The 24,037-nt window shown below is 38.7% G+C and overlaps 1 protein-coding gene across 4 annotated transcripts in view; it reads right to left on the bottom strand.

Moving 5' to 3' along the window:
- MYLK (myosin light chain kinase) overlaps window positions 1-24,037 on the bottom strand; it is a 217,428-nt gene that overhangs the window by 100,287 nt on the left and 93,104 nt on the right. For 2 of the 4 annotated variants that reach the window (XM_026852940.1, XM_026852937.1), the window contains 8 exons: window positions 21,711-21,876; window positions 18,243-18,408; window positions 17,550-17,624; window positions 15,432-15,468; window positions 13,128-13,702; window positions 10,012-10,215; window positions 8,758-8,892; window positions 3,127-3,279 (listed from right to left, as the gene is read on the bottom strand). In XM_026852940.1, coding sequence (XP_026708741.1) covers window positions 3,127-3,279; window positions 8,758-8,892; window positions 10,012-10,215; window positions 13,128-13,702; window positions 15,432-15,468; window positions 17,550-17,624; window positions 18,243-18,408; window positions 21,711-21,876 — 1,511 coding nt within the window. Of the gene's footprint in view, window positions 1-3,126; window positions 3,280-8,757; window positions 8,893-10,011; window positions 10,219-10,299; window positions 10,563-13,127; window positions 13,703-15,431; window positions 15,469-17,549; window positions 17,625-18,242; window positions 18,409-21,710; window positions 21,877-24,037 lie in introns of those variants that run through there. The other 2 variants (XM_026852938.1, XM_026852941.1) reach the window with 2 other exon arrangements.

A 24,037-nucleotide genomic window follows, 5' to 3' on the forward strand; every position in this document is an offset into this window, starting at 1 on the left:
AACCAAGGAAGGACTGAGATTGCTCAGTGCTAGGCAGAATCTATCCTGCTTAATAACAAGGAAGCAAAAGACAACCATAAATGAATCTGAGGCTGATGACTTAGAAGGAATGCTATGCCACAATAAGCCTAGCTCATTATCCAGCGCCCAATGCAAAGTGTACTAAAGTGCTGGAAAAATTCCCTGCCTTGTGTTTAACAGGACTTGGAGCAGTAGCCCTTTATGGGGAAAAGGGCCTTTAAAATGTTATTTCCTACAATAATCCCACCAAATTTCCTTGGACGTAAACAAAGCAACAGATCTTCTAAAGGACAAAGAATGCACAAAAGATGACCAGAAAACATAATGTGTGGCCAGAGAACACCTGTAACCTACTATCAGGTTTAAGTATCATCTTGTACTATCATTCAGACATGTTTTTTTTTTTTCCTTTGATGTTTGTCACTGACTATCCTTGCTGCCAGTATGTGACTTTTCTGAGTTATCTGTGAGCTGAACTTAGTTTAGAAGTTGGAGCTTTTTGTCTTTGAAAAATAAAACTAAGTTTTACTGTTAAGCAATTCATTCCAGGTAAAGTTTCCCAAATGATCACAGCAGATATGCCCCTCGATGAGACCCTTGCTGCGTTAGAATAGCACAGCCAAAAATGGCAATATGAAGTGAAAAGTAAACCCAGACAGACTCAGAGGTGTGTCCAAGGACCACAGTAGCAAGTTAAGGAAAAGCTGAATTCTGACACTGGTCTGATACTGATGATATGGCAAGAACATCCATTCTTTCTCAGATTAAATACAAATTACTTTTCACATACAAAAGAGAAATACTTATCTAGCAATGAATGAACAAACTGAGCACTGTATAAAACCTGAAAGCCTTAAATCATCTTGGAGACAAAAAGGAACTGGAGAGAGATGGGTTAAAATTCAGAAACAGGTTTTACAGACCTTATTCCAAAAATCAGTGTCTGGTTAGGAGAGGATTTTTGAAGTTTTCTATCTTTCTGCACGTACACTCATTTCCTGCTTTAATCTGTCTGCAAAAGCTAAGCATTTAGAGAAGCCTTAGCAGCAGCATTCAGAGTCTCAGAGAACTCTAATGTCAATAAGTATTTGCTAAAGGGTCTGATGAAAAAAAATATGTGAACAGATAAGAGATTTGGAAATCACAATTTTAAATTTGGTACTATTTCTGGCAGGCAAATCCACACTGATCTGCGTCTTGGGGAAAGTTACTCTAATCTTCATGGCAACAGGGACATAATGAGTTTTAGGGAAGAAGTGGAGGGGACAGCTAAAGCTGTAAAAATGTTGAACACGTGGCTTTACAGCCTGTCACGCATGTCCTTAGTTCTGCTCTTGTTCTTCCCCCAACACTCCACAACTCCCAGAAAATAGAATGGGATGCAAAACAGAAGAACTAACTCCCCATAATAGTGGCAATGCAGCTTTCCAGCCCCAGACTACCTAAAGTACAGGAGGAATCCAGCTCAGTGCAACAGCAGCTACGTAACCTGAAATAGCTCAGCAGAGTACATGAGCCTAGGGAAAGACTAGGTCACTATTGCTCCCACGTTAGCATGTCAACCCTAAAATAACTCAGAAATGGTTAGTAAGAGAGGGGCTGTCCTTCTGGTTTCTGTGTCCCAGTGAAGAATCAGCAGGTCCCATGTCAAAACCAGCTCCCTTGAGGTGGAGAGCTCTTGATTGGCCCTTAGCTAATGCGGATGAAATGCTTCAGAGAAATTATAAATGACAGCTTTGAGAACAGATTTGTTTCAGGCTTATTTTAAATCAATGTTTTCCTACTTTGTGCCTTTTTCATGGGGGGAGGGCAGGGAGGGGACAACTGCATTTCCAATTTAGTAATCAAGAAATTAACTCATAGGTTTACCAGAATTACTTTGTTCTCATTTTAAGCTTGTCTAGGGTTTTAAGTGGATTCATACAGACAGAATAGGGGCAGGCGTATCACTGCAGTGCTGTAGACAAATACCACAGAACATTGGCAAACAAAGACAAATCTTGGGATCCCAGGGATCAGAGTACATTTCCCACCAGGCTGTGGGTACAAATTTGGGGCAGGTTTTATTTGGTCTTAGACAAATTGAATAGTTCCCTTGGCATTCAGCAATCTGTTGGACAGCAGTGCCAAACTATCATAACTTTGGGAAAAATCATTTGCAGATGAAAAATACCACATAGAGGCTTGATTGTAGGGGAGAGAGAGTCTGAGGGATGGGGATTGTAGAGGGAGGGGGCAGATCATATCCAGGCCATAAAATTAAACACCTGATGCCAAAGACTAAAGACTATAACACTGATTGATACTACCTCAGTGTTCAATTTATTCATGGGATTCTGTCATCTCTTGTCTTTATTGCAATCTCTGGTCTTTTAGACTGTTTGATCAGATCCTAGTGCAGAATTATGACTTTCATGGACAAATCAGCTATGTCAAATCAGCACTGAGGGCATAAAATTATTAATATTTGCAAAGAGGGTGCTCTCAGATTTCAGAGACGACCACCTCTATTTCTTACTACAATGTTCTGGAAATTTCACTACCAAAATTCTGCTTATTTAGAGATATACTGTTCCCAATTAGCTGATACATACCTCTTCAGCATTATCTCTGACAAATCCTGGTAGTAGAACAAGTATATTGGCATTTGCTATCATAATTACAGTCCTTGGCACTGGTCTCTCTGCTCTGCCTTTCAAGAGACAGGGGTAGCATCTGCCTCCTCACCATAACACACTCTGCCTGATGGGTGATACTGGTGACACCTCACTTATTTTTCCTTCAGCAGCAACAGTCCTTTCCAACATTGGCACACTTCTTCCGAAACTTAGTCTCACTGCTCTGTACCACACTAAACCCTTATTGGCAACATCAGAGCATTAATACCTTTATCTGAAACATGTGTATTACTTTAAATTTCACAGTCCTTAAGCACTTAAGTTGCACACACCTCCGAGGGGAAGAAAAAGTACCCAGCTGACAACAGCTTAGAAAAAACATGGAATCCCCTTATAAACACCTCTGTTAAGGTTCCAAGATTATTATTAATTTTTAAATATTATAGCTGAAATCATTGCAGTAATTACAGCAGGCTGAGATATTCACCTTTGACTGTGACCTGAGCACTGCAAGATGCCTGTCCCGTATTGTTTTCAGCCAGACAGGTATAAATGCCATCATCTTCTGGTAGGGCATCTTGGACGGTCAATTTTGCAACTCCATCTTCAAAAGTGGAATGGGCATACTGAATTGGATGGTCTGCAGACAAAAAGGATGAGAATTGTCTTAATACATCAGCCACAAGTTTCAAAAGCACCTCTTGTTTTCAGTGAAATCCGGATGCCTAAGTATATAAAAGTGCAGAGCCAGATCCAGCTCTCTGGTGCACACCCACTGCTCTCTAGTGACTACAAACAGCAGCATCCCAAGCACAAAGCAGAATAATGTTGTCAGACAAATCTCTCCAACAGGTTCACTGGGTGCTACCTTAAGTAGCAGCAGCAAGAGGAGAAAGGCTTATCTTTGTATTTTGAATAGATTCTCTTTCAGGTGGATAGGAAAATAAATGTCTTGTGCTTTTGCTTCAGACATTGTCTCCACCTTTTAATTCACCTGACACTGGGTATTGGTGTCATTGTCTAGATGTGCGAAACCTGTGGAGCACTTGAAGTCCTCCATCAAGTACTTTGTATTGGAATACACTCCAAGAGAGACAGGAAAATCTACAATGGAGCCAAGAGGCTGGTTTACACAAGCAGTCAATCTACACTACAGTACATATAGTCTGATAACAGACGGGTACAGTCTGATCTGTGGTGACACAACTATTAAAGAAGTTCATTTTAAGAAACTAGTTCCTTGAATTGGTTTGGAACATGCTTAGATGTTAGCGTAGGGTGGTTAAAGTTGCCTTGCTATTGTTTCAGGAACTGTCATCAATCTCAGCCTTACTTTCTGAAATGCTTCTGCAATCTGTTTTCCCAATATTAAATAGTTTCCACTACTGACTCATCACTGGTTGCCTTCCCAGCGTATTCGATGCTTAAGAGGGCCTGATATCTGTGCATAAACATCACATTGGAAAAATAAATTAGGGTCATCTAAGAGAAGAGAGTGAAACTGCAGAGAAATCGTGCAGGACTGAAACGAAGACATCTGTCACTTGGGAAATCGTGATCAAAAGGAAAGATCAAATTTGATTTCATTCCCAAAATAATCTTAAAAGATTAGGACAAAAGCTCTGGGGTTTCTAAGAAACAGGTCTGTACCATGAGCAGGATAAATTAAATGATGGGTCAGATTTTTCTCTCATCTCCGATTTTCAACACTAGCAAACTCAGAAGGCAGTCGTTATCTATGCACTATCTACCTGCATATGAAGTTTCATTCTAAAATATAAACATATGCCCAAATCAGCATTATCTAATACTTACATATATTATAAAATGTGGTAGATGATCTCGTTCTTTTACTTATAAGTCATCTCTTTGTTAAGTTAGCAAATTTTCTATTGCATGAAAAACTGGGGTGAACATTTAATCACAGAAGATTTAAGCACAGAAGATGTCAATTTTAGAATAAAATCTCTCCACCTTCTTCACAGGTCACGTATTCTTATTACTGGTTTCTTTGATCTCCCTTTCACTCAGTTAGACTATTGTAACTATTATGTCTATTTGCATATTTTTTTGCATGTGGGAACAACATTACATTCAAATATGTACATGTAGAGCTAAAGCCCAAGCAGACAAAGCTTTCTGTAAGAGGACATGGGGCACTGGACTGCCTTCCTGATCTGACTGTAGAATATCTAACCTGACAGGGAAGCTGGCTGGATTCTGACATTGAAACTATTAATGGTACCTAAAGATGCTATGATGATAATCATATCAGAAATACACTCAAAAAGCTGCATCATCAAAACCAGAACAATGACTTTTTATTTCTGTTGTAAATAAACAAATTAATAGGGTAAGTGTTCTATGTGAAAAAAAAAAAAAAAAAAAAAATTCACTGTGTCTTCAAATTTTGTCAGGGCATCCTCATTTTCACTCCAGCTCCAAACAAAACTGTGATTATTTTTTAGCACTATTCAAAGAATATTCACTTACAGAACAGCCTTTTCATCAGACCCCAGAAAACAAATGCAAGAATATCAGACCTGAGGAATAACCTCCACAAGATTCCAAGTTATGTCCATTGTACTTATATTTTGATCTAATAAAAACAACTCTCCCAATAGTGAAATGTTCCCTTCTCCAGAGACAGATCTCCATGACAGCTTGGCAGCAGGAACAATAACAGAAAATACCTTTCTGCTGGCACTGTATTCCAGAAGAAAGGAAATTTTCCCCTGGGCCATTTATTAAAAGCTTTCTGGACATATCAGAAAGCTATCCTAAAACCAAACACTACTCAGAGAATTGTTATGCTAAAGTCATGGTCATAGTGTTTTTAAATTCAGCAGAAAGAGGTTCAATTCGACTCAGGGGAAAAAAATCTACATGGAAAGCAATATGAAAAGGAAGATATTTAAAATACAGTCATAGAGGCCTTATTCCTGCAATTTAAAAAGAAGTTACCAATCAAGTATTTAAAGAAGCTAAAGTAAACTGGAGTTACATACTGAAGTATTGTCACAGAAAGCATGTGTAAAAAGTTATTCATAAGGCTTTGGTGAAGCCAGAACTAAACCACAAAAAGTTTACTTTCAGGCAGTTTGCCAGTAAATCAGTGAAAATTTTGAAAGAAACTTAAAATAAAGGGCAGAGTGAGAGCAACAGGAGAAAAGAACTGTCTTGGAAAAGTTGGAAAAAAGCTTTAAATCATTAAAATAGAGAAAAAGTAGAAGAAAGAAACTGAAGATTGTAGACCTGCAGAGAAGAGTAAAAGCTGGAATAATATCCATAGTTCAGTCAGGCAGCTCTTATTTGTGCAGTCTTTATGAATATGGAAAACTACTCATCCTCGCAGAGGCTAAGAAGTATTTATAGACAATACACAGTATATATAATCTATTTTTTGTCTTTGTTGACCTGAAAGAGAAGTCAATCTATACAACGGCATGAAAAATGTTCTAAATTCATATGTAGTCACAGCTGGTAAAAATGTTCAGTATCTAAAGTAGTACTTGTATATAACATTGTACAAGAAGTTATTGCAAGTGTTTGAGTTCTCAGGTGGTGCGGATTCCTTGGAGATCATGGGAAGGCAGACCAGACAGCATACAGGCTGTTCAGTACCAAGGCTGGTCAGCCTAGGAGCGAGACTGTTCTGCTGTTTTCCTATTTGTTATTTGTTTCTCAAATCAGCCTTCTATTCACGTTTCTTATGATTTGATAACTTGGTCTTCACCTTTATTATTTCACTGAGATATACATACATTTCTCTCTTTTCCTTTCAAAAATTAATTCTAGTTTGTTATCATTGTCATGGTTGGAAGACAATTTGCATTTGATATTTTCTTGTGACCCTCATACATCCCATCTTATATGATTTTTATTTCTATGGAGTTCTGTAAAAGTCCTGTATTTTGAACAGTAGTGGAATTGCTGTCAGCAGATTGCTTTTTTCTCTGCCACAGTCTGTTGGTTGTGAATGTAAAAAGCTTTATATTCCAAGCATGGACAGCAGATTGTAACACACTTTTTTTTTAAAAAAACAAAATTTGTCTTCCTGCCTCAAATTACATACTGTGAGTATGCTGGTTTCTTCATATGACCAGCTGATGAAAGACTACTTCATGTCATTTTGCCAAAAGCATTGTTGTGTCTGCTTGGAGTAATATTTCAGGACCAGAAACACAACTTTATCCTTTATTTGATAATGGATGAAGATATGAGAAGTTTCTAGTATCTAGCTAGCTGGTAGACAGGAAGGAAATGTTTGCATTCAAATAGATATCACAATAGCCACTTTGATCCTTAGGTAAAATAATGACCCCAGGAGTGTACATGGAATTACCAGTATTAAACAACTGTTTATAATCCATTCAAATTTGTATCAAAATGGTATAGAAACAGTTATGTATCACAATCACCTGCAAGACAGAAAAGCATTAAACCATAGTGGTATGTTTTAGGAGTCTGGAATGAAAGTAGTGTGTTTATGTCTTTAGAATAATATATGACATCCCTAATTTTTATGATTATGGTAGTTTCTGTACTCAGACTCATCACTGCCTTTTGACTTAAGAGAAGAGTTAATGCACTGGCTTTCACTTACAGAACCCTAAGGGTTCTGTAATGTAATGTAATGGCCAGGTTGGATGGGGCTTTGGGCAACCTGATCTAGTGGAAAGTGGGGAAGTGAGGGTGGAACTAGATGATCTTTAAGGACCCTTCCAACCCAAACCATTCTATAATTCTATTCCAACTGCCTGAAGCAAAACCCACCTGCTCTTGCCTCCTTGTGATATTGATCCAATTGCAATTAGAAGCTTGAATGAAATATAAACGTGGTTATACCTGAACACGAGCAGATTAATCTGAGATTAGTGAGAAGAAAGGTCAATGCAGAACAAACATCCTGAAAAAAGGCAAGGGGGAACAGTGTGTACTGGAGGCCTACAGAAACATGTTGTTTATTGATCTCTAGGTTGTATTTATTAGGAGACAACGGTTCTCTGGTTAGCAAAGCAGAACATGGTTACATCAACAGAGATGCTCTATCTATGCCTGATGAACTGTAACACAGAAAGTCATCTGAGACAGAAAGATGCTCTGTATGTGGAAGACAGTGGTATAACTACACAATTCAATGACTAAGGCAACCCTTTATGTGCACTGGGTACCCTTGGAACATGAAGATGAAATGACTGAGCCTATAGGTTGGAGTTCCTCCTACTGTGCTGCAAGACACAACTCTTGCATAGCAAAACAGTGATTCTGCTCATGACTGCAAAGGAGGAACTGCAGCGTAGCATTCAGACAGAGAAACAAATTGTTTCCTATAGGAGAAGGTGAGAGCCTTTACTCACATGTTTTGTGCTGTCAATAAAGCAGTGGCCTTTCTCTTCTAGACATGGAGCTACTGGGAAGGGGAACAGATCAGGCTGTGGGAACATACCAATCTCAAGGTCATGGTTCATTTGCCCTGCCACCTTTTTCAGTTATCCCATATACTGTGAATAGCTGAAGAAAAACAGATATCATCTGCAAATAAACAATTTTAAAGCAATCCTGGAGGAAACATCTTTATGGAAAAGTATGCCATTCTTTGTAATTAAATTTGCCCTAGAATAGCCCAGATGGAAGGGTGGAATTGGGCATGGGTTTCCTTCCTACTGTAAAGAGTGATATAATGCATGTATTCTGCTTAGAACTGATTATCCCTGCAGGATCATGATGCCAACTCGTTACACTCAGAGCAGAGGCTATAGGAGTGGGGGTAGCCCAGGGTTCAGTATACAGTAGCAACACTGGCTTTGCTGCAGCGGAGTGAAAAGCTGTGTTTAACAAAACCCAGGAAATCCATCTGCAAACAATCTTGTCACCAGAGTCCCCTGCTGGACATACTGGAAAACTGCAGTAAGACAGAAATGCTCAAGAAAACCACCTTTCGTGCATATTTCGTGCATATAAAGTGTTTTTCTTCAAATATTCTAGTGGATTATATTACGGTGACTTCGAGTGCTTTGTGCAGCATTGGCAGCCTCGCTGTGTGCGGATCAGAGCGGCATTCGAGGCTGGATGTAAGTGCGTGCATGCTCGGACTGCAGAGCAGGGCGTTCCTTACCATTGAGGAGCCATGTGATCTGAGGCACAGGTACGCCTCCTACACAGCACTGCAGCACAAAGTCTTGCCCTTCGCTCACAGTGCATCCTTTCAGGACACTGGAAAAGCACGGAGCAACCTCTTGAACTTTAGGCCCTTTAAAACCAAAATGAAAACAGTTCCTTTAACCCAAATTGACAAAATTATCTTTACCACTTAGTGACTTTTTCTAGGTATGCTTAGGTGACATGGTTGGGCTAACACATACACCCCATGTAAACAAGAAAAAAAAATCAAAACCATGATGAAATGTTTTATTAGGAAATAAAAATCATTTTGAGCAATGATCTGGTATAAGGCTTCTGTAGTCTACAAGGCAGGCATTGCCAGCCCTCAAGCTGTATCTTAGGTGGTGGTTTTCTGTGCCAGAATCCACCTTTTGCAGACAATCACTAGAAGTGTATGCAACATATCACCAGAGAGCTCAGTGCAAAGAACACGAAGGATAATTCTTCTCTCCTCTTGTTTATCTTCTCCCACTCCCTCTCCCAAATTTCCCCTGGCTGACAGTGAAGCAGGGTGACTTAAGGATGCAGTTTACAGACCTCTCATGAGACACAGAGAGAGTATCTTGAGTATCCTGGTTTAACCTCAGGCACAGCAAATACACAAATGTTGCATAAACATGATTATAGCTCCAGGACAAAACCCTAAACCAGGTGAAAAGATTACAACTGAGGACAGCACTTGCTAAGAGGCCAGTAAATCTTTCAACCAGACCAGTAAAACAGTGTCTTCAAGCTCAAAATAATTTGTCACTGGGAGATGTACTTGAATTTAGCAGAATGCAGTTCTCATTCCTTCACTTTTGTTCTTATTGACTTTACTGCACAGGATTGGTTTGTGCTTGCAAAACATTTCAGATATGCAGTGTCCTATAGAAATGTTAAGCATCCCCAAAAGAACTAAATGCAGAACAACAATAAAATCATTGGCAACCTGTCTTAAATACAAATATTAATAGAAAACCTCAGTGGAAAACAGACCTCCCTGTGTACAAAACATTCAATGAGATTTAGCTATACAAACATCAAACAGAAAGGGTCAGAAAGGAAACGGATGCAGAAAGTGGCTTGCCAGTTATGCCACACCACATTATTCACAGAATGAGGAATCAGAATTAACCTGCATTGAGAAGTTGTAATAGAAATCTTGTATTCACCACCCATCCAGCCTGGTTTTAAAGCGCAGATGGGCTCACAAGAGCTTACTTACTTCTGACAGTTAACAACCAGCTGGTGGAAGTCTTGCCTTTGGGGTTGAAAGCTGCACAGCTGTAAGATCCACTGTCCCCCAAGCAGGCTTTCTTTAACCATAGGCAATGAATTCCATCTTCTTCATATATTTGGACATCTTCTCCAGATTTAATAGGTTCACCCTCTTTGAACCACTCCACACCTGGTTTTGGTTTCCCTGAAACTAGACAATCAGATATTTGAAATTTTATGAACAGGTATTCCCCCTAGTGTAATTCCATTATTTGCTTCAGTATAAATTAGGTATAATATATAAACCTTAATGAGCAAGTAATACACAGAACTATCTTCAAAAAACAGTTTGATATTTCTGATCTTCCAAAATCTCTTGGCCAGTCCATCTTTTAAAATAAATATTTGGTAACTTAAAAAACCCCAAGCACTTCTATCTGAAAACTGTTTCTCTAAAAGCCACAGACAAAATGGATGTGATGAGATACTAGAGAAGAAAGAAAGAAAGAAAGATCTCCCTATTCCTTCCTATCCTGCTAAATTAGTTTCTCTGAGCACTGCAAAGGATTGAGTACTTTGCAATCCATGGTACCTACCACTGAGGTTGTTTATTTGGAGACTGTTAAGCCTGGAGAAGGCTCAGGCTGGGGCATCTGATCAATGTATATAAATATCTGAAGGGAGGGTGTAAAGAAGATGGAGCCAGGCTCTTTTCAGTGGTGCCCAGTGATAGGACCAGAGACAGTCAGCATAAACTGTGAACACAGGAGGCTCTGCCTGAACATAAACACTTTTTTACTTTGAGGACTGCTAAGCGCTGGCACAGGTTGCACAGGCAGAAGTTGTGGAGTCTCCCTCCCTGAAGATATTCAAAAGCCACCTCAACATAGTCCTGGACAATCTGACATGGCCAGAGCAGGGGTGTTAAACCAGATGACCTCCAGAGGTCTCTTTTAACCTCAACCATTCTGTGATTCTGGGTATTTTTTCCCAGACTAGGGTCCAAGTATAGGCAAAGCAGGCAGCTGCCTAGGACAGTCAACTTTCAGGAAGCAGAAACGAAACAGCTGTGGCTTCACTGCCTGCTTTGCCTCTGTCAGAGCTCTACAAATCAGACTTAGCTCCTAGTAGTGCTGAGGGTGGTCTGGGCTTCATGGGGCAGTTTCTATGATGAGGAAAGAGGAGAGGTTAGGGGAGAATACCAGAAAAGGTCACCCATCCCATCCTTCACTTATTTTCAGCAAACAGGCCCTTCTGGGGCTTCCACCTTGCTGATGTATATTCCCAACTCTACCCATTTCATTATAGCAACAGTGCTCAGCCCCAGAGGAAGGTACAGACAGGAGAAGATGGCAGGAATATCTGCAACAAAGACATATGATATACTGCAGAAAATCCTTCTGAATAGAGAAAATACAAGGATAGGTGAGTGACATCAAGGAGAGGAACCCTTAGCTAGAAGCAGGACCCCACCCAATATGTGACTAGAAATATGAAAACAAGGAATTCCTTCTCTTTAAACAAAAAAAAAAAAAAAAAAAACATAAATCCATACTCCAAATTCTCCAAATACATAAAAAATTTGGAAAGTGGAAGGTTACCATTACACTAACAAATGGGACAAAAAATGGAATACCTATTACATACATCAGAAACCAGGAAATAGCCTTTTTCAGTGAATTTTCCTAATTAGAAACTAGGAGTTAGTATTCAGAAAAGATTCTCTTTCCTGCCCAGCAGAGAAAGAGCACATTGGAATCCACAGACAATTAGTGAAGAACAGTGGAGGTGGGAGAACCTCCCAAAGCTGAGGGAATACAAATAAATTAAGCCCTGAAGTGCCAAAGAACCTGGGTGCTTTGTATAACAGTACAGACCCAGAAGCATGCTGAGCTGACAGCCTGGCAGGTAGAAGCCTCCTTAAGGACATAATAGCATTTCCATTGTTCACTGCAACCAGGAAGCAGAGGTGCCTGTGAAAGCAACCCTAGTCACCCTTTGTGGAGAGGATTCTCAGGAAAGAGTTTCTTCAATTAAAGTGCAATAGTGATATTCCACGGGAACTTCTCTACAGACACCTTGTCCTTGCATGTAAGAGTTTGTGCTTTGAGTCCAAAGCCAAATGAAAAGGCATTCACTGACTTCAGTAAGAACTGAATGATCTTTTTGGTTTCTGTACAATAGGGGCTACATTTCCTTACCAAAAAAGATCATGAATTAATCAAAACTTGCAAAGTTTTTGAAATGTTCTTTTGGAAAGAAATCCATACTCTTAGTACTAATATACCTGAAAAATAAACCATTCAAAAAGTACCAGGATCTTTGGAGTATTTTCTCTCCTCCTTGCTCTTTGTGATATAAATTGTATCCTTTACTCACAGTGCAAGAACTATCAAGAAATGAAACAAATTACCATGGTTTGGTGTGATTTTTTTTCCTCCAGAGACATAAAAACCAATTTCTCTCTCAATTGTGGGAACACTTTAAAGTGCAAATGTTATTTTAAAATAATCACAGAAAAATGCTTCAAAACTATTTTCTACTAAAACTGTAATTAAAAAAAAAAAAGTATTCTAAATCTACTCCCTGGATTCAGCAAAATGCAGCTCTTATTACTGAGAGGTTAAAACCTGGTTAAATTCTGCAGAGCAAACACTAAACCTCACTTTTAATTCTGACTTTATAATTTCAGCTCTTAGAAAGCACTCAGATCAGCACTGGGTTGATCAAATATGAGGGGTAAAAGTAGATGCTGCAAGGGAAATGCAGTGACTGACTCGTTTCTTATCTGATCATTGTTTAGTATCAAGGGCAATATAACTAATTACAGTTCTGGCAAGTGTACCATCTATATTCTCTCATATAAGAGGCCCTAGAACTACATCCTAGAAAGAGCAATGTTCATTACATCTGGGGAAACCCCAGATCAGAGAAAGGATGGACACTATGGTATGGAACGACTTGAAAATTCCATTGAGAAGACTAACAGCATAAGATTCTGCATCTATTTCCAAAATGCTTTAGGAGGACAACTTGCAATGAAGGAGGAATTGCTTCCCTGCTTCCAGACACAGGAGGAGAACCTGACTAACCCCAGGGCTCTCATAACGTTCATCCCTTTACCTTTGCTCTTGAATTTAATCTCCTGGCCTTCTGATGCTTCCAGGCTCTGTGGACGGCTCTCAAACTGAGGGGGAATTCCCAGAGGCTCCCTCTTCTCCTCCATTAGAGCCTTCCGGACTCCGGATCTGTTTTCTGCTTCTCTACTCCTTGGACTAACTTGCCCTATCAGAGATGGGGCTTGTTGAGCTGACATCAGGGGCTGCACAGTCCTTTTCCTGTCTTCACCCTGTCTGATGAAAGTGGTCTGGGGTTCTGCCTTTGGTTCTGGTTGCAGTTTGACAGCTTGTAGTGTGATGGTGCTTGAAGTTTTCTGCAAGACCTGAGATCCCTTTTTCACTTCTTTAGGTTCTTGAGGAGACACTGCATTGGCTTCTTGGTGCTGTCCCTGCTTACTGTCTTTGGGTTCTCTGGTGATGTAAGAGGTCTCTTTCTTTGCTGACAGCCTGTCTTTGGTTTCAACCATGAGTTCAGTACTGCTGGATTTTAGCTCTTTAGCAATCCCATTGCTAGTTGCCTGTTTGAATTCTGAATTTTCAACAGCTTTAACAGCAAGTGTTGCTGGTTTTGATGGCATGCTGAAGGAAAATAAGTATACAGATATATGACACAGTATAAAGACTAATTATTATTATCAGCAATGTTATAAATGTAAAAGCCCTTAGGAAGAAGGTGAAATAATTAACATCTAGTTTTCTTCACACAGGTTAAGAACATGGATGAAAGAGATGAAGTAAAAAGCTTTATAAAACGTGATCAGTGCTCAGATATTGTCTCAACTGAGGAGTTTCTGGATACAAATCCACTGCTTAGGTTCTAAGATGTTTTGTGAGTCAGACACTAACCGCATACACTGCTTGAGATAGAGAGCAATTATGTGAGACCCTGGAATAACCATAATGTAACACTACTTCATTCTTTAATAAATTGAGGCTATGTATAAGTACAGATCAAAATGCCACATAAAATATTTTCCTAAAAGGAAGTGAAAATGTAAATTGTGCAGTGAATTTCTAGTTATGGTGTCTTGCAATTCAGGTGATTTCAAGAGGGCTGCCCAGGAAACTTCACTGAAGTCTAGGGGGTGGATAGGGGTGTTGTCAAAAGAATCTCTTGACTGGATGTAACAATACCAGCTATGGTTTTATTAGGAAAATTTATCAGAATTATGATGGATCTGTTGCTCAGTACTTTGGGGGCACAAGAATAGCTGACTGACTGGGAACTTGAATCTAAGTTTCTTTCACTGCACTTGACTGCCCTGACCAGTACACTATTACCTGTAGAATGCTGCGTCTGTGTCTCAGACTTCCACAATATTATTCCAAGGCAGAATTGGAACACATGTGAAATATGGGAAGTAATTTCTAGCCCAGCTCTGTTTTGCTATACTTAGTGCCATTGACGGGAAGATTCAGGATATTTATTGTGGTACTTCCTTCAGCCAGAGCTGAATGTACTAGAGAAATAATGACTATGAGATTTGCAGTTACAGCTGTAAGATTTTTACATTTTACAATTTTTTTTTTTTTTAAATAAATGATGGAGGAGGCAAAACTACTCTGGAGAAGCCATTACATGGGGAGTTCTGGCTGTAGAGCTGCACAGTTTCATTTACACTGAACTTATTTTAAAGTATGTTCCTAAAAACCACACAGACCTGAAAAACAGGGCAGCACTCCTGCATTTTCTACTCAACAAGAAAAAAACATTTAACAAAATTATTTTTTTAAAATGATAGTAATTTAACTTTAAAAGTCCAGATAAAGCCCTAAAATACGATTTTCTTTGTTTCTTGTTACTTTACCCATGCTTTTCTATATGTTTTCAGACAACAGCAAAGACCATGGCCATACCACGGCCATACCACATTTTTCTTATGACAGCAAAGAATAACCAGCTCAATACTGACAAGATGCATGCAGGTTTTTGACTCCAAAAAGGAAATTCGACAATTGGTAGAGAGTATAGTATCTCCTCACATAGCTTTTGTTCAAATTATGTAACTATTTGGCTACATGGGAATAGTGAGCATAAAGCCATCCAAATTTTGCTTTCCCGAACCAGACCAGAACTGTGTACTTCATAGTGTTGCCACCAGTTCCACCAACTGTTTTGTAGGAGTCTACCAGGACAGCTGAATTTGGCAGTAAGAGACAATCTCATTCCAAGTAAACATTTTCTAACTTCCAAATAAAGACTGACCCAAAAAGATTTATCACTTTGAGAGGAAGGCGCATGCAGTAAGTGTCAAAATTAGTGCACTGCAATTAAATATTCTGAGCAAGTACTCCAGTAAAAGCATACCATGGTGGCTGAGCATATGTGTCAGTCTTATCTGGACCTGAAATAAAAAAAGAAAAACCAGGTAACTTATACATACAATACTGTACCCAATTCCATATATTTGAAAGATTTTAAGCAAAGAATATACTTAAGAACCTTCACTCTTCATATTTTCAATCCGTTGAAGTCAAGATTGACTATCACCACACCTGAAATTTGATATGGACAACAGCAAGCTGCTTAGCTGAGACATTGCTGCGTCAACTAATTTCTCAAGTCCCTTGAGAACTAAAGGTTCTGTTAGCCTCAAAGGCTCCTTGTTGAGGGAGAGAAGTATGGAAGAGATTCCAGCTGGGAGGCAACTCATCAAATCTTTCAGGAACTCCACAGAGTTTAGAGAAGTGGAGAAAGACAAACTGTTAGTACTCCACCTGAGCATGCCCACAGTGAAACTGCAGCTGTCCTCTGGCTAAACACAAAACCAAATTAGTGGTAGTAAAAACTTCCATAACCTGAACCCACCTGTAAGCTTTTACCAATTTATTTGCTGTGTAGCAAGCATTAGCATATTTAACATGAATAACACAATATCACATTTCTTCACTTTGCAACACCACTAGGAAATCTGGGAACACGGCTGAGCTATATTGATTTGCCAAGGTATCTCATCAGCTGGGCTGATATAGCTGAGCATATACTTGCCCACAGTCAGTCTCTTTGTTCATATGTATGTAATCCTCCACACATTCTACCAAGTCTTGACAGTATTTGTTTCTCTTGGGGGCGGCATGAGATAATAAACAGTTGGGAGGAGAGAAATACCAATACAGATCAAGTACCAACCACATTTCTCCATTTTTCCTTAGTTAACACTACAGGATGCAGCTTGTTTTCTCCTGGTCAGATCAAAGTTACATCTATACTGTTGTCAGCTGTGAGACTAGAAGCTACAGTAGAAAGACATGTAATAATTAATTTTGCATGTCATCAACAAATACTTCATAAAATTGTTTTCAGAGTCTCTGCCTCAGGGAAAAGACAAAAGCATGTGATGGATGATACCCTGATTTCCACTGTGTTTTGCAAGGAAAAATCCACACGTAAATGCTTGGACTTGCCGCACCAGTCAGTGACGGAAAGAATCTATTTACACAAACACAAAAGTTGCAGTGAGAGAGGGAAATTACCCATTGACCTCACTTCAGTAAACTGTCAATAAACAGTAACAGAAATTCTTCACATAAAAATTAAAGCTGAAAAGAGACTGGATAAATGCAGAAGAGGAAGATGAATAATGACCGGTGGCAGACAGGACAATACCATGAAACCCTGTCAATTAAAATAACATCTTCCCTCTCCCTCTGCACTTTCCACTATGGGAACTTGGGGAAAAAAAAATAGCTCTTCGAACAATATTATCTATATACGAGATTGCATGGCTTTAAAAGAAAACATAGTAATTCTGAGACACTTTATTGTCTGCTAGCATCTTGCAGCAACTCCTATGACCTGATTTAATTGATAATGAAAGAATTAGGTATTATATATTGTGGTTAGGTAAGTGGAATCATCCGATTAGTCAAGTACATTGCAAGAGAGTGCCCTTTTTACTGACCTGTACTAATCCAAGAAAGAATGCTCGCATTATTCAGAGATGTGGTCAGCATCTGAAGCAAACATATACCACAACTGACTTTGTGACCCCAGTTCCGCATCATCTCTCAAGGCAGATGTACCCTTCACACAACAGAAAGCTCACCACTTCAGGGAGACCAAGTAAGGATCAAGTTTCATGTTTAAAAAAAGGCTTATTGAACAAAATGGCCCTTTCTATAAAGTATCAGTTGAAAAAGCAACCTGTAAAAGCTCCTTCTACAGTGGCTTCATCGGATTGGAACTTACAGATAAAAAGTACAGCTTTAAGTGGTAAAAGCTAGTTGTGGTTCTAAGGATCCCAAATGTAAATCCTCGTTATTTATATTCCTGATATCTTACAGAGTGACAGCATTGATGTGAACCTAAAAATCTTGCATCGAAAAATTCACTGCTGGGCACACATGTAACCCACTGATCTTATGACTGCAGCTGAAACCAGCAGCTGTTGATTTAATTATTTAATTGAGTCCAGTGACTGCTTACCCACTGACTGACGAAATTCCTCTTTAGTGTGGTTGCTGAAGGCTGTATGGTTTTGAAGCTGATGCAAAGGGCACCCTAAGAAATATCAAACTGCAAAATGAACTGGATACGGTAATGCATATATGGAATAGAACATCCTAAATTATTTATACAAAGACATTTATTTCCTTTAGCAGCAGTGAAATAGGCAGGGTTGGGAGTTCAGAAGCCTAAATTTAATCTCATTAAGCTGTTTTTTTCTCTCTTACAGTTTACAGTTATGGTCCTTTACTTTCCTTGTTCTAAAAATATAGGTACAATTTTATTTCCAAAAAGGGAGATGGTATAAATGTGCATCTGGTGTTGGTATTCAACAAATACCAAATTAATTACTGATTATAATGACAAGTGCAAGATTTCCATTTGCTGAAATTAAAATCTATGTTCAAAACATATGGAGGTCAAAATCACAGTGAAAGTAAAAAGTTGATTTTAAAGAAAGTTGTTACACATCATTTGGGTAGCCTTTTTCCCATTGAACCAACACATTTTCAGCTGTAGCATACTCCAAGCTATCATGGTATCACGGTATAATTTAATGAAGAGAGAGGAAGATAATGGGAAAAAGTGGATGCTTATACTGAGAACACAACAATATTTAAAAAGAATGTCTGTGGTTCACTTGTGCTCTCTCCTATAAACTCCTTGCTGTACCTTGAACGGTGAGCTCTGCGGACACAGATGCCTTCCCAGCGCTGTTTACCACTGTGCATGTGTAAATTCCTGAATCAGCAAGCTGAGCATTTTGGATTTCCAAGAACTGGATGCCTGTTTTCTCAAACATGTTGAAACGCTCATTTGGTTGCAACTGAATATCACCCTGCAAATATCACAAGACATCATAAAACAGCTAACTATTGGTAAGAGAAGGGGAGCAAGAAATTTTTTGGTAAAACATCAAGTCAAAATGCCTTTCTCCTATCTATTAGCCTTTCTTCTATGAATAATACTCAGATGGTATAAACAAAAAACTGTGTCCAAAAGTTTTATAACTCATATCTTCAGGAGTCTGTTCTTCCCCGCATTTTGCCACCCACTCATCTCAGTTTGGTTTTGACTTTTCATTATTTACTATATGCATATTCCTAGAAAAATTTATTTTCACTATATGTGGGCTCAAACCAGTTTTCTCTTCATGCTTGTTTCAGGATGAAAAAAAATCACACTTCTAAGCAGAATCTTCCAAGTCGGGGAATAGTTCTCTATCCCTCAATAGCTCCTTTATGCTGTATCACCTCAGGAACTGGAAAAAATCCTGCATAAGAGGATCTCATCAGTGCCCAGGTGGGGGTGGCAGAAGGCACTAGGAATAGGTTAAGAGAGGCACTGCTGCAACACAGCTCCTCTGCAGTGCTACACTGGAGTTAAATCGAAAGGTATGGCTTTGAGGCGGGAAGAAATGCATGTAGTTCTATGTTCTCTGTTACATAGATTAGATGATTAGAATGACAATTTTTGCCTTTAAATTGCATGAAATAATTGACCAACGCCTAATCTGTGAGCAAATCAGTGCTTCTGCTTCAGTACCAGCCATTAAAGAGGAGTCCCTTGCTACCAAGCATCACAGCTTTTCCCATCTTAAGTTTAGGAAGGGAAAGCACACAAATCTAAAATTTGTAGGGCTTTGGCCAGTAAACATTTGGGAAACTACAGTGTTTTCAGACACTGTCATTCTTGAAGTCTTTATCAAGTTACTGCTATCTGGGTGCTGTAAATCCTATTTGAATTAAAAAAGCTAGTTCACAGCAGGGGTTTAGTGGTGATACAGTAGAAGCTTCTGTTTGCAACTCAATAAGTAAGAAAAGGAGAAAGAAAACAAGAAGCAGAATAAAACATTTACACAAAAGCTTATTCATTGGTTCTGAAAAGTGACATTTTAATTGTTTATAGTTTCCATTCTGTATGAAAGGTGGTCTTGCATAGGCCTGGCGCTAGCCAGATGTGGTCCAGCAGCCATGTAAGTTCGTTTCCATGATGCTGAGGCAGAGCTGAAATACCTCCCCCTCAGCAGGACCCTGCAGTGCCATCCTGACATAGCTAGAAGCATGACACATTCATGATTACCTGTTTATCCATGCCTTATGAATAGGGATGCAAAACATGTTTCACAACAACCACCTGCCAATAAAGTTCTGATAAAGATAATAATCTTATGAAATAATATTATGAAAGCCTAAAGAAAATGAATTTAACCAAAAACAATGGATTGAGGATAAATTCAAGAGAATGAACTGGGTGTCTGCAAGCCAGCAACGGTTTGACTACTGAGCCTCTGAACAGCACACCCATGGTATTTTACAGAGTAAGATATGCAGACCTGCAAGGGTTGAAATATGCTTTTTAAGGACATAGACATGAACAGAACTCACGGAGACGCTAATAACAAGAACTTAGCATACTTCATTCATTAGATCCGAGAATGAATGCCAGATTATAGAATAGCACATATAATACAACCTCTAACAAACTGCAAAAAACAGGTGTGAAGGAGCACCAAAGCAAGGATCCAAACTGCCGGATTGCTAGTCCCTACTTGCTGTTTACCACACAGCCCTGAACAAAGAGAACTGAATGACAAATCCTCTTTGATTTGCACTGAGTTGCATGGCAGAAAAACCTGAGGGAGGCTGGTGGGCCTGGAGGCAGGCTGCTGTGGAGCAGCTGCGCTGCGGACTGCCTGGAGAGCCAGCAGGGCCTCAACAGCTGCCGCAGCTGGAGGCAGAAGCAGGCTCTAGATGGAGCCACCAGCTGAAGGAGATGTCTTAGTGAGGGCTTCCACAGCAAGAGGCTGCTTGTTTCCCAAGATGTACCCTCTCGTTCTTGTACGACAGACAAGAAGGGTAAGTTTGGAATAAAGCAGGCAATGACTTGGGAGCACTTTTCCGTTCTACAAGCAGTTTTCTGGGGGGTTTTGTGGTTTCTTTGAACACGTCCTGCTGCCCCTGAAAACCTGGATACATTAAAAGAAAATAAAACTCTGAGAAAAGCTTTTTTTTTTTTCTTCTTGTTACTATACATAAGACAACTGTCTGTTGAAGGCCTGAGGGGAGTAGGATGCCAACAGAGCAGTCGTATATTTGCTCCTCCAAATTAAAGAAATAGTAATTCTCTAAAATACTAATAGTTTCAGTAAAAATGGCCTAATCAGAGTAATATTTAATTATCACCTGAAAGTTGTCTCCTTAATAACAAAAAAAGTGGTTGGAGATCTTGTGTGTGACCAAAGGGGGCACTAGGACTTTTAAGTCTTCAAAGCTTTTTTAACAGTCTAATGAATTTTAAATATTGCTCATTTCTAAACCTTTTTTTTTTTTTTTTTTTTTTTTTTTTTTTAATTTTTTTTTTTTTTTTTATAAATGACAGATGCTCACAATTCCCAATTTTAATGCAGATCTGGAATAACAGCTCAGGTCTCCTTTATTTTATGTCAGACTGAAACAGCTGAACTGTTGTTCATCTGCCTTGGATTTTTTTTTTTTTTTTTTAATTTGCAAAAAAAAATTGTGCATGCCAAAACCCAATCATATCTGTTAATTCCTAAACAGGTAGTTCTCTTTTCAATTCATTTCCCTTTCTTTGCAAACATTATCTTCATTCTAATGTACAGGTAAAACCCAATGTGAGTGATACAGAAAAGGCAGTTTAAAACTGACACACTGACATGGAACTTAGGAAATACAGTTGTAATTTTCATAGCTGTCAGAGACTGCTTTGTAACCACAGTTAAAGTATTAAATCCCTGCAGACCTTCTCTGTAAAACAGAGATGATGATAATATTCACATTTCCCATCCTTTGTCTATTTAGATTGTCTACTTAGTAAGGTCCAAGTATGTCCCATAGTCACTATATTTATATTGGAACCTGGATCTTGTTTGGGGTTTTCAGATGATTTTTTTTGTACAAATATTTTCAACAATGAGACAGATAAGGGAGAAGTTTATATTGAGAAGGAACGCTATTATCTTTTGTAGTTTACTCAGCATAAAAATAAGGAAGAATATGTTTCTACTTGTATGTAAATTCTCACCATGATAATTTGCAATAGCAAATGCATTTCATCCTTTCAGGGCAAAAAATTTCAAAAGAGAAAGAAAACATTATTTTTTTTCAGAAATCATACCTTAAACCAAGTTACTTGAGGCTGAGGTCGTCCTGTTATTTTACATGAGAATTTGCCAGTTTGGCCTTCACGTACAACAACTCTATTGGGTTTTGTAGCAAACTTGGGTGGACTCTCTCCCCAGATGCTTGGTCTATGCTCCACAGAAGGAACAGTAAGTCTTCCCCTGGAAAAGCAATCAACATCCTGGTTTTACAGAAGAACTGGGAGCTATTGTGGTTAGAGCACACTTCAGGAAGCATTTCAGATCAGTGATCTGCCAACAAGGGTATATAATTGGAGGTAACAAAGACTGTACTTATACAATTATTTTTTTTTGGACAATGGTAGAAATGGAAATGCTGGTGATGCTCTTGACTCCTCATGCAACAGAATGGTATGATGCTACACACCCTCAACCAGCATACACGTAACTCACATAAGAAACCTTGGAGACAATTTCAGTTTCTTATAAGCAGAGCTGGACAAATCAAATAATAGGAAACACTGAATGCATTTAGTTTTTCCCATTTTCTGTTTCTTAATTACCTCCTAATAGATTATTTGTGCATACTTGTTCACTGTTCACAGTTCTTTACCATGTTCTTTGTTTTGACACTGAGTGCAATGACACAGTAATTTCTGATTTACAAATCAGCAACTTGTTTTTGCAACATTTCTGGTATGTCATGGTACAGATTTTTGGTTTGATGAAGCCTTCTGTTTGGAATCTCATTCACCGCAGTGTTTTCAAAGTAAACATGAAAAGGGCACAAAACCAAAGTACACCTATTCCAGGTGAATGTCAGTTAGCATAAATGCCCAGCTCTACTTACATGGATGGCACGTCTGGGAAATGGCATATGGAATGAAACTAGAGTGGCATCAGTGACTGCAGTCCAAAACCCTCAGTTACACAGCCGTAAAACATAAAACATCAAGCAGTATTATAGCAAGAAAAAATAAAGGTGCAACTTCAGGTCTGTTAATGTCAAAGGGAACACTCACACTCTGCTCTGAAGCCCTGGCACAGCAAAGACACATATTAGCAGATGGTAGATGGTGATTTCTTTTTTTTTTTTTTTTTTTTTTTTTAGCCTTTAACTTCAAGCAAACGGAACCATTTTCAAGGCCTTCTCTTCCAGATGGCCTTTTACCACATGCAAGTAAGATGTATCAATACCTCACCATTTCTACCAGGTGTCAGATACTAACAGAGACCACATCGCCTTAGTCCAAGGTGCTGCCAAGACATGATGGTTGCCATATAGGCAGCTCGAGGTTTCTATGTAAGAGATGATACCATAATGAAAGGATTTACATGGACAAGAGGACCAGCAAAAAGTCTTGGGAAAGAAGGGTGACCGTAATATGCTAAAAGGGAAAACATTTCATCATATAATTAAATGTCTGATAGCTTTTAATATCATCTTCCTCATGCTGGCACTAAAGATGAGTATTAAAGAAGTCTTTTAGTGACCATCTTTAGGTGGTGTTTCTATATTTATATATATTTATATATCTGTACACATACACAAATGTATTAAAATAAAATCAACTACTAGCTAGCCTGCAGCTTTACGGCTGTTTCCTAGATATACACAAACTGAAATGTGTATCTCTTTTTCTTTTCCTTCCTCCCTGTTTATGTAAGGCATAAACTTTCCATACCATAGAATTATTAGAACTGAATAGGAGTAAAACACATGAGAGTTAAAAATGAGGTCAATCACTCTAACTCAATGCAACGGATTAGGATAGTGCTTGGGAAAGTCTGAATGTATAACAAAACCTAACAGCAACCTTAACTGTCCTTTCTTGCTCTGGTTATTTAGCATGTGTGTATTCCTGTAGCACATTTGTGATACAGACATTATGATGTAAAAGCCTTTCTGATTACTCAATTTCACCTACTTCACTGTTGTAATCTCAGTTAATTTTAAAATTCAAAACATACACAAACAATATTCTTATCAATGATGAAATTAAAATCTTCAGTTTTAACTATCTGTATTCTGATCACTAACATAATCAGAAACATGTATTTTTGTCTACATCCAGGGTGACTCAGTCCCAGGGATATAAATCAGAAATAATTCTGCTTAAATTCAAGCTACTTATAAATAAATTAATTCAGCTGTTAGAAGAATTAGGCCTGGGGCTTTAAAAACAGTCGCATTCACTTAATTGTAAATGCTTACTGAAGTGCAGAAAGTACATGGCAGCAAGAAGGCTCTTCTGTGTGCCAGTTTAGATCATCCCATCAACAATTCTTGCTAACAGTTACTCCAAACCAGAACAATTCTTTCTTCTAAACTACAGTTTACCCACTGTGCTGCTTGGAAATA

The sequence above is a fragment of the Athene cunicularia genome (assembly GCF_003259725.1).
Source record: "Athene cunicularia isolate RWA chromosome 7 unlocalized genomic scaffold, athCun1 chr7_part1, whole genome shotgun sequence".
NCBI lineage: Eukaryota > Metazoa > Chordata > Aves > Strigiformes > Strigidae > Athene > Athene cunicularia.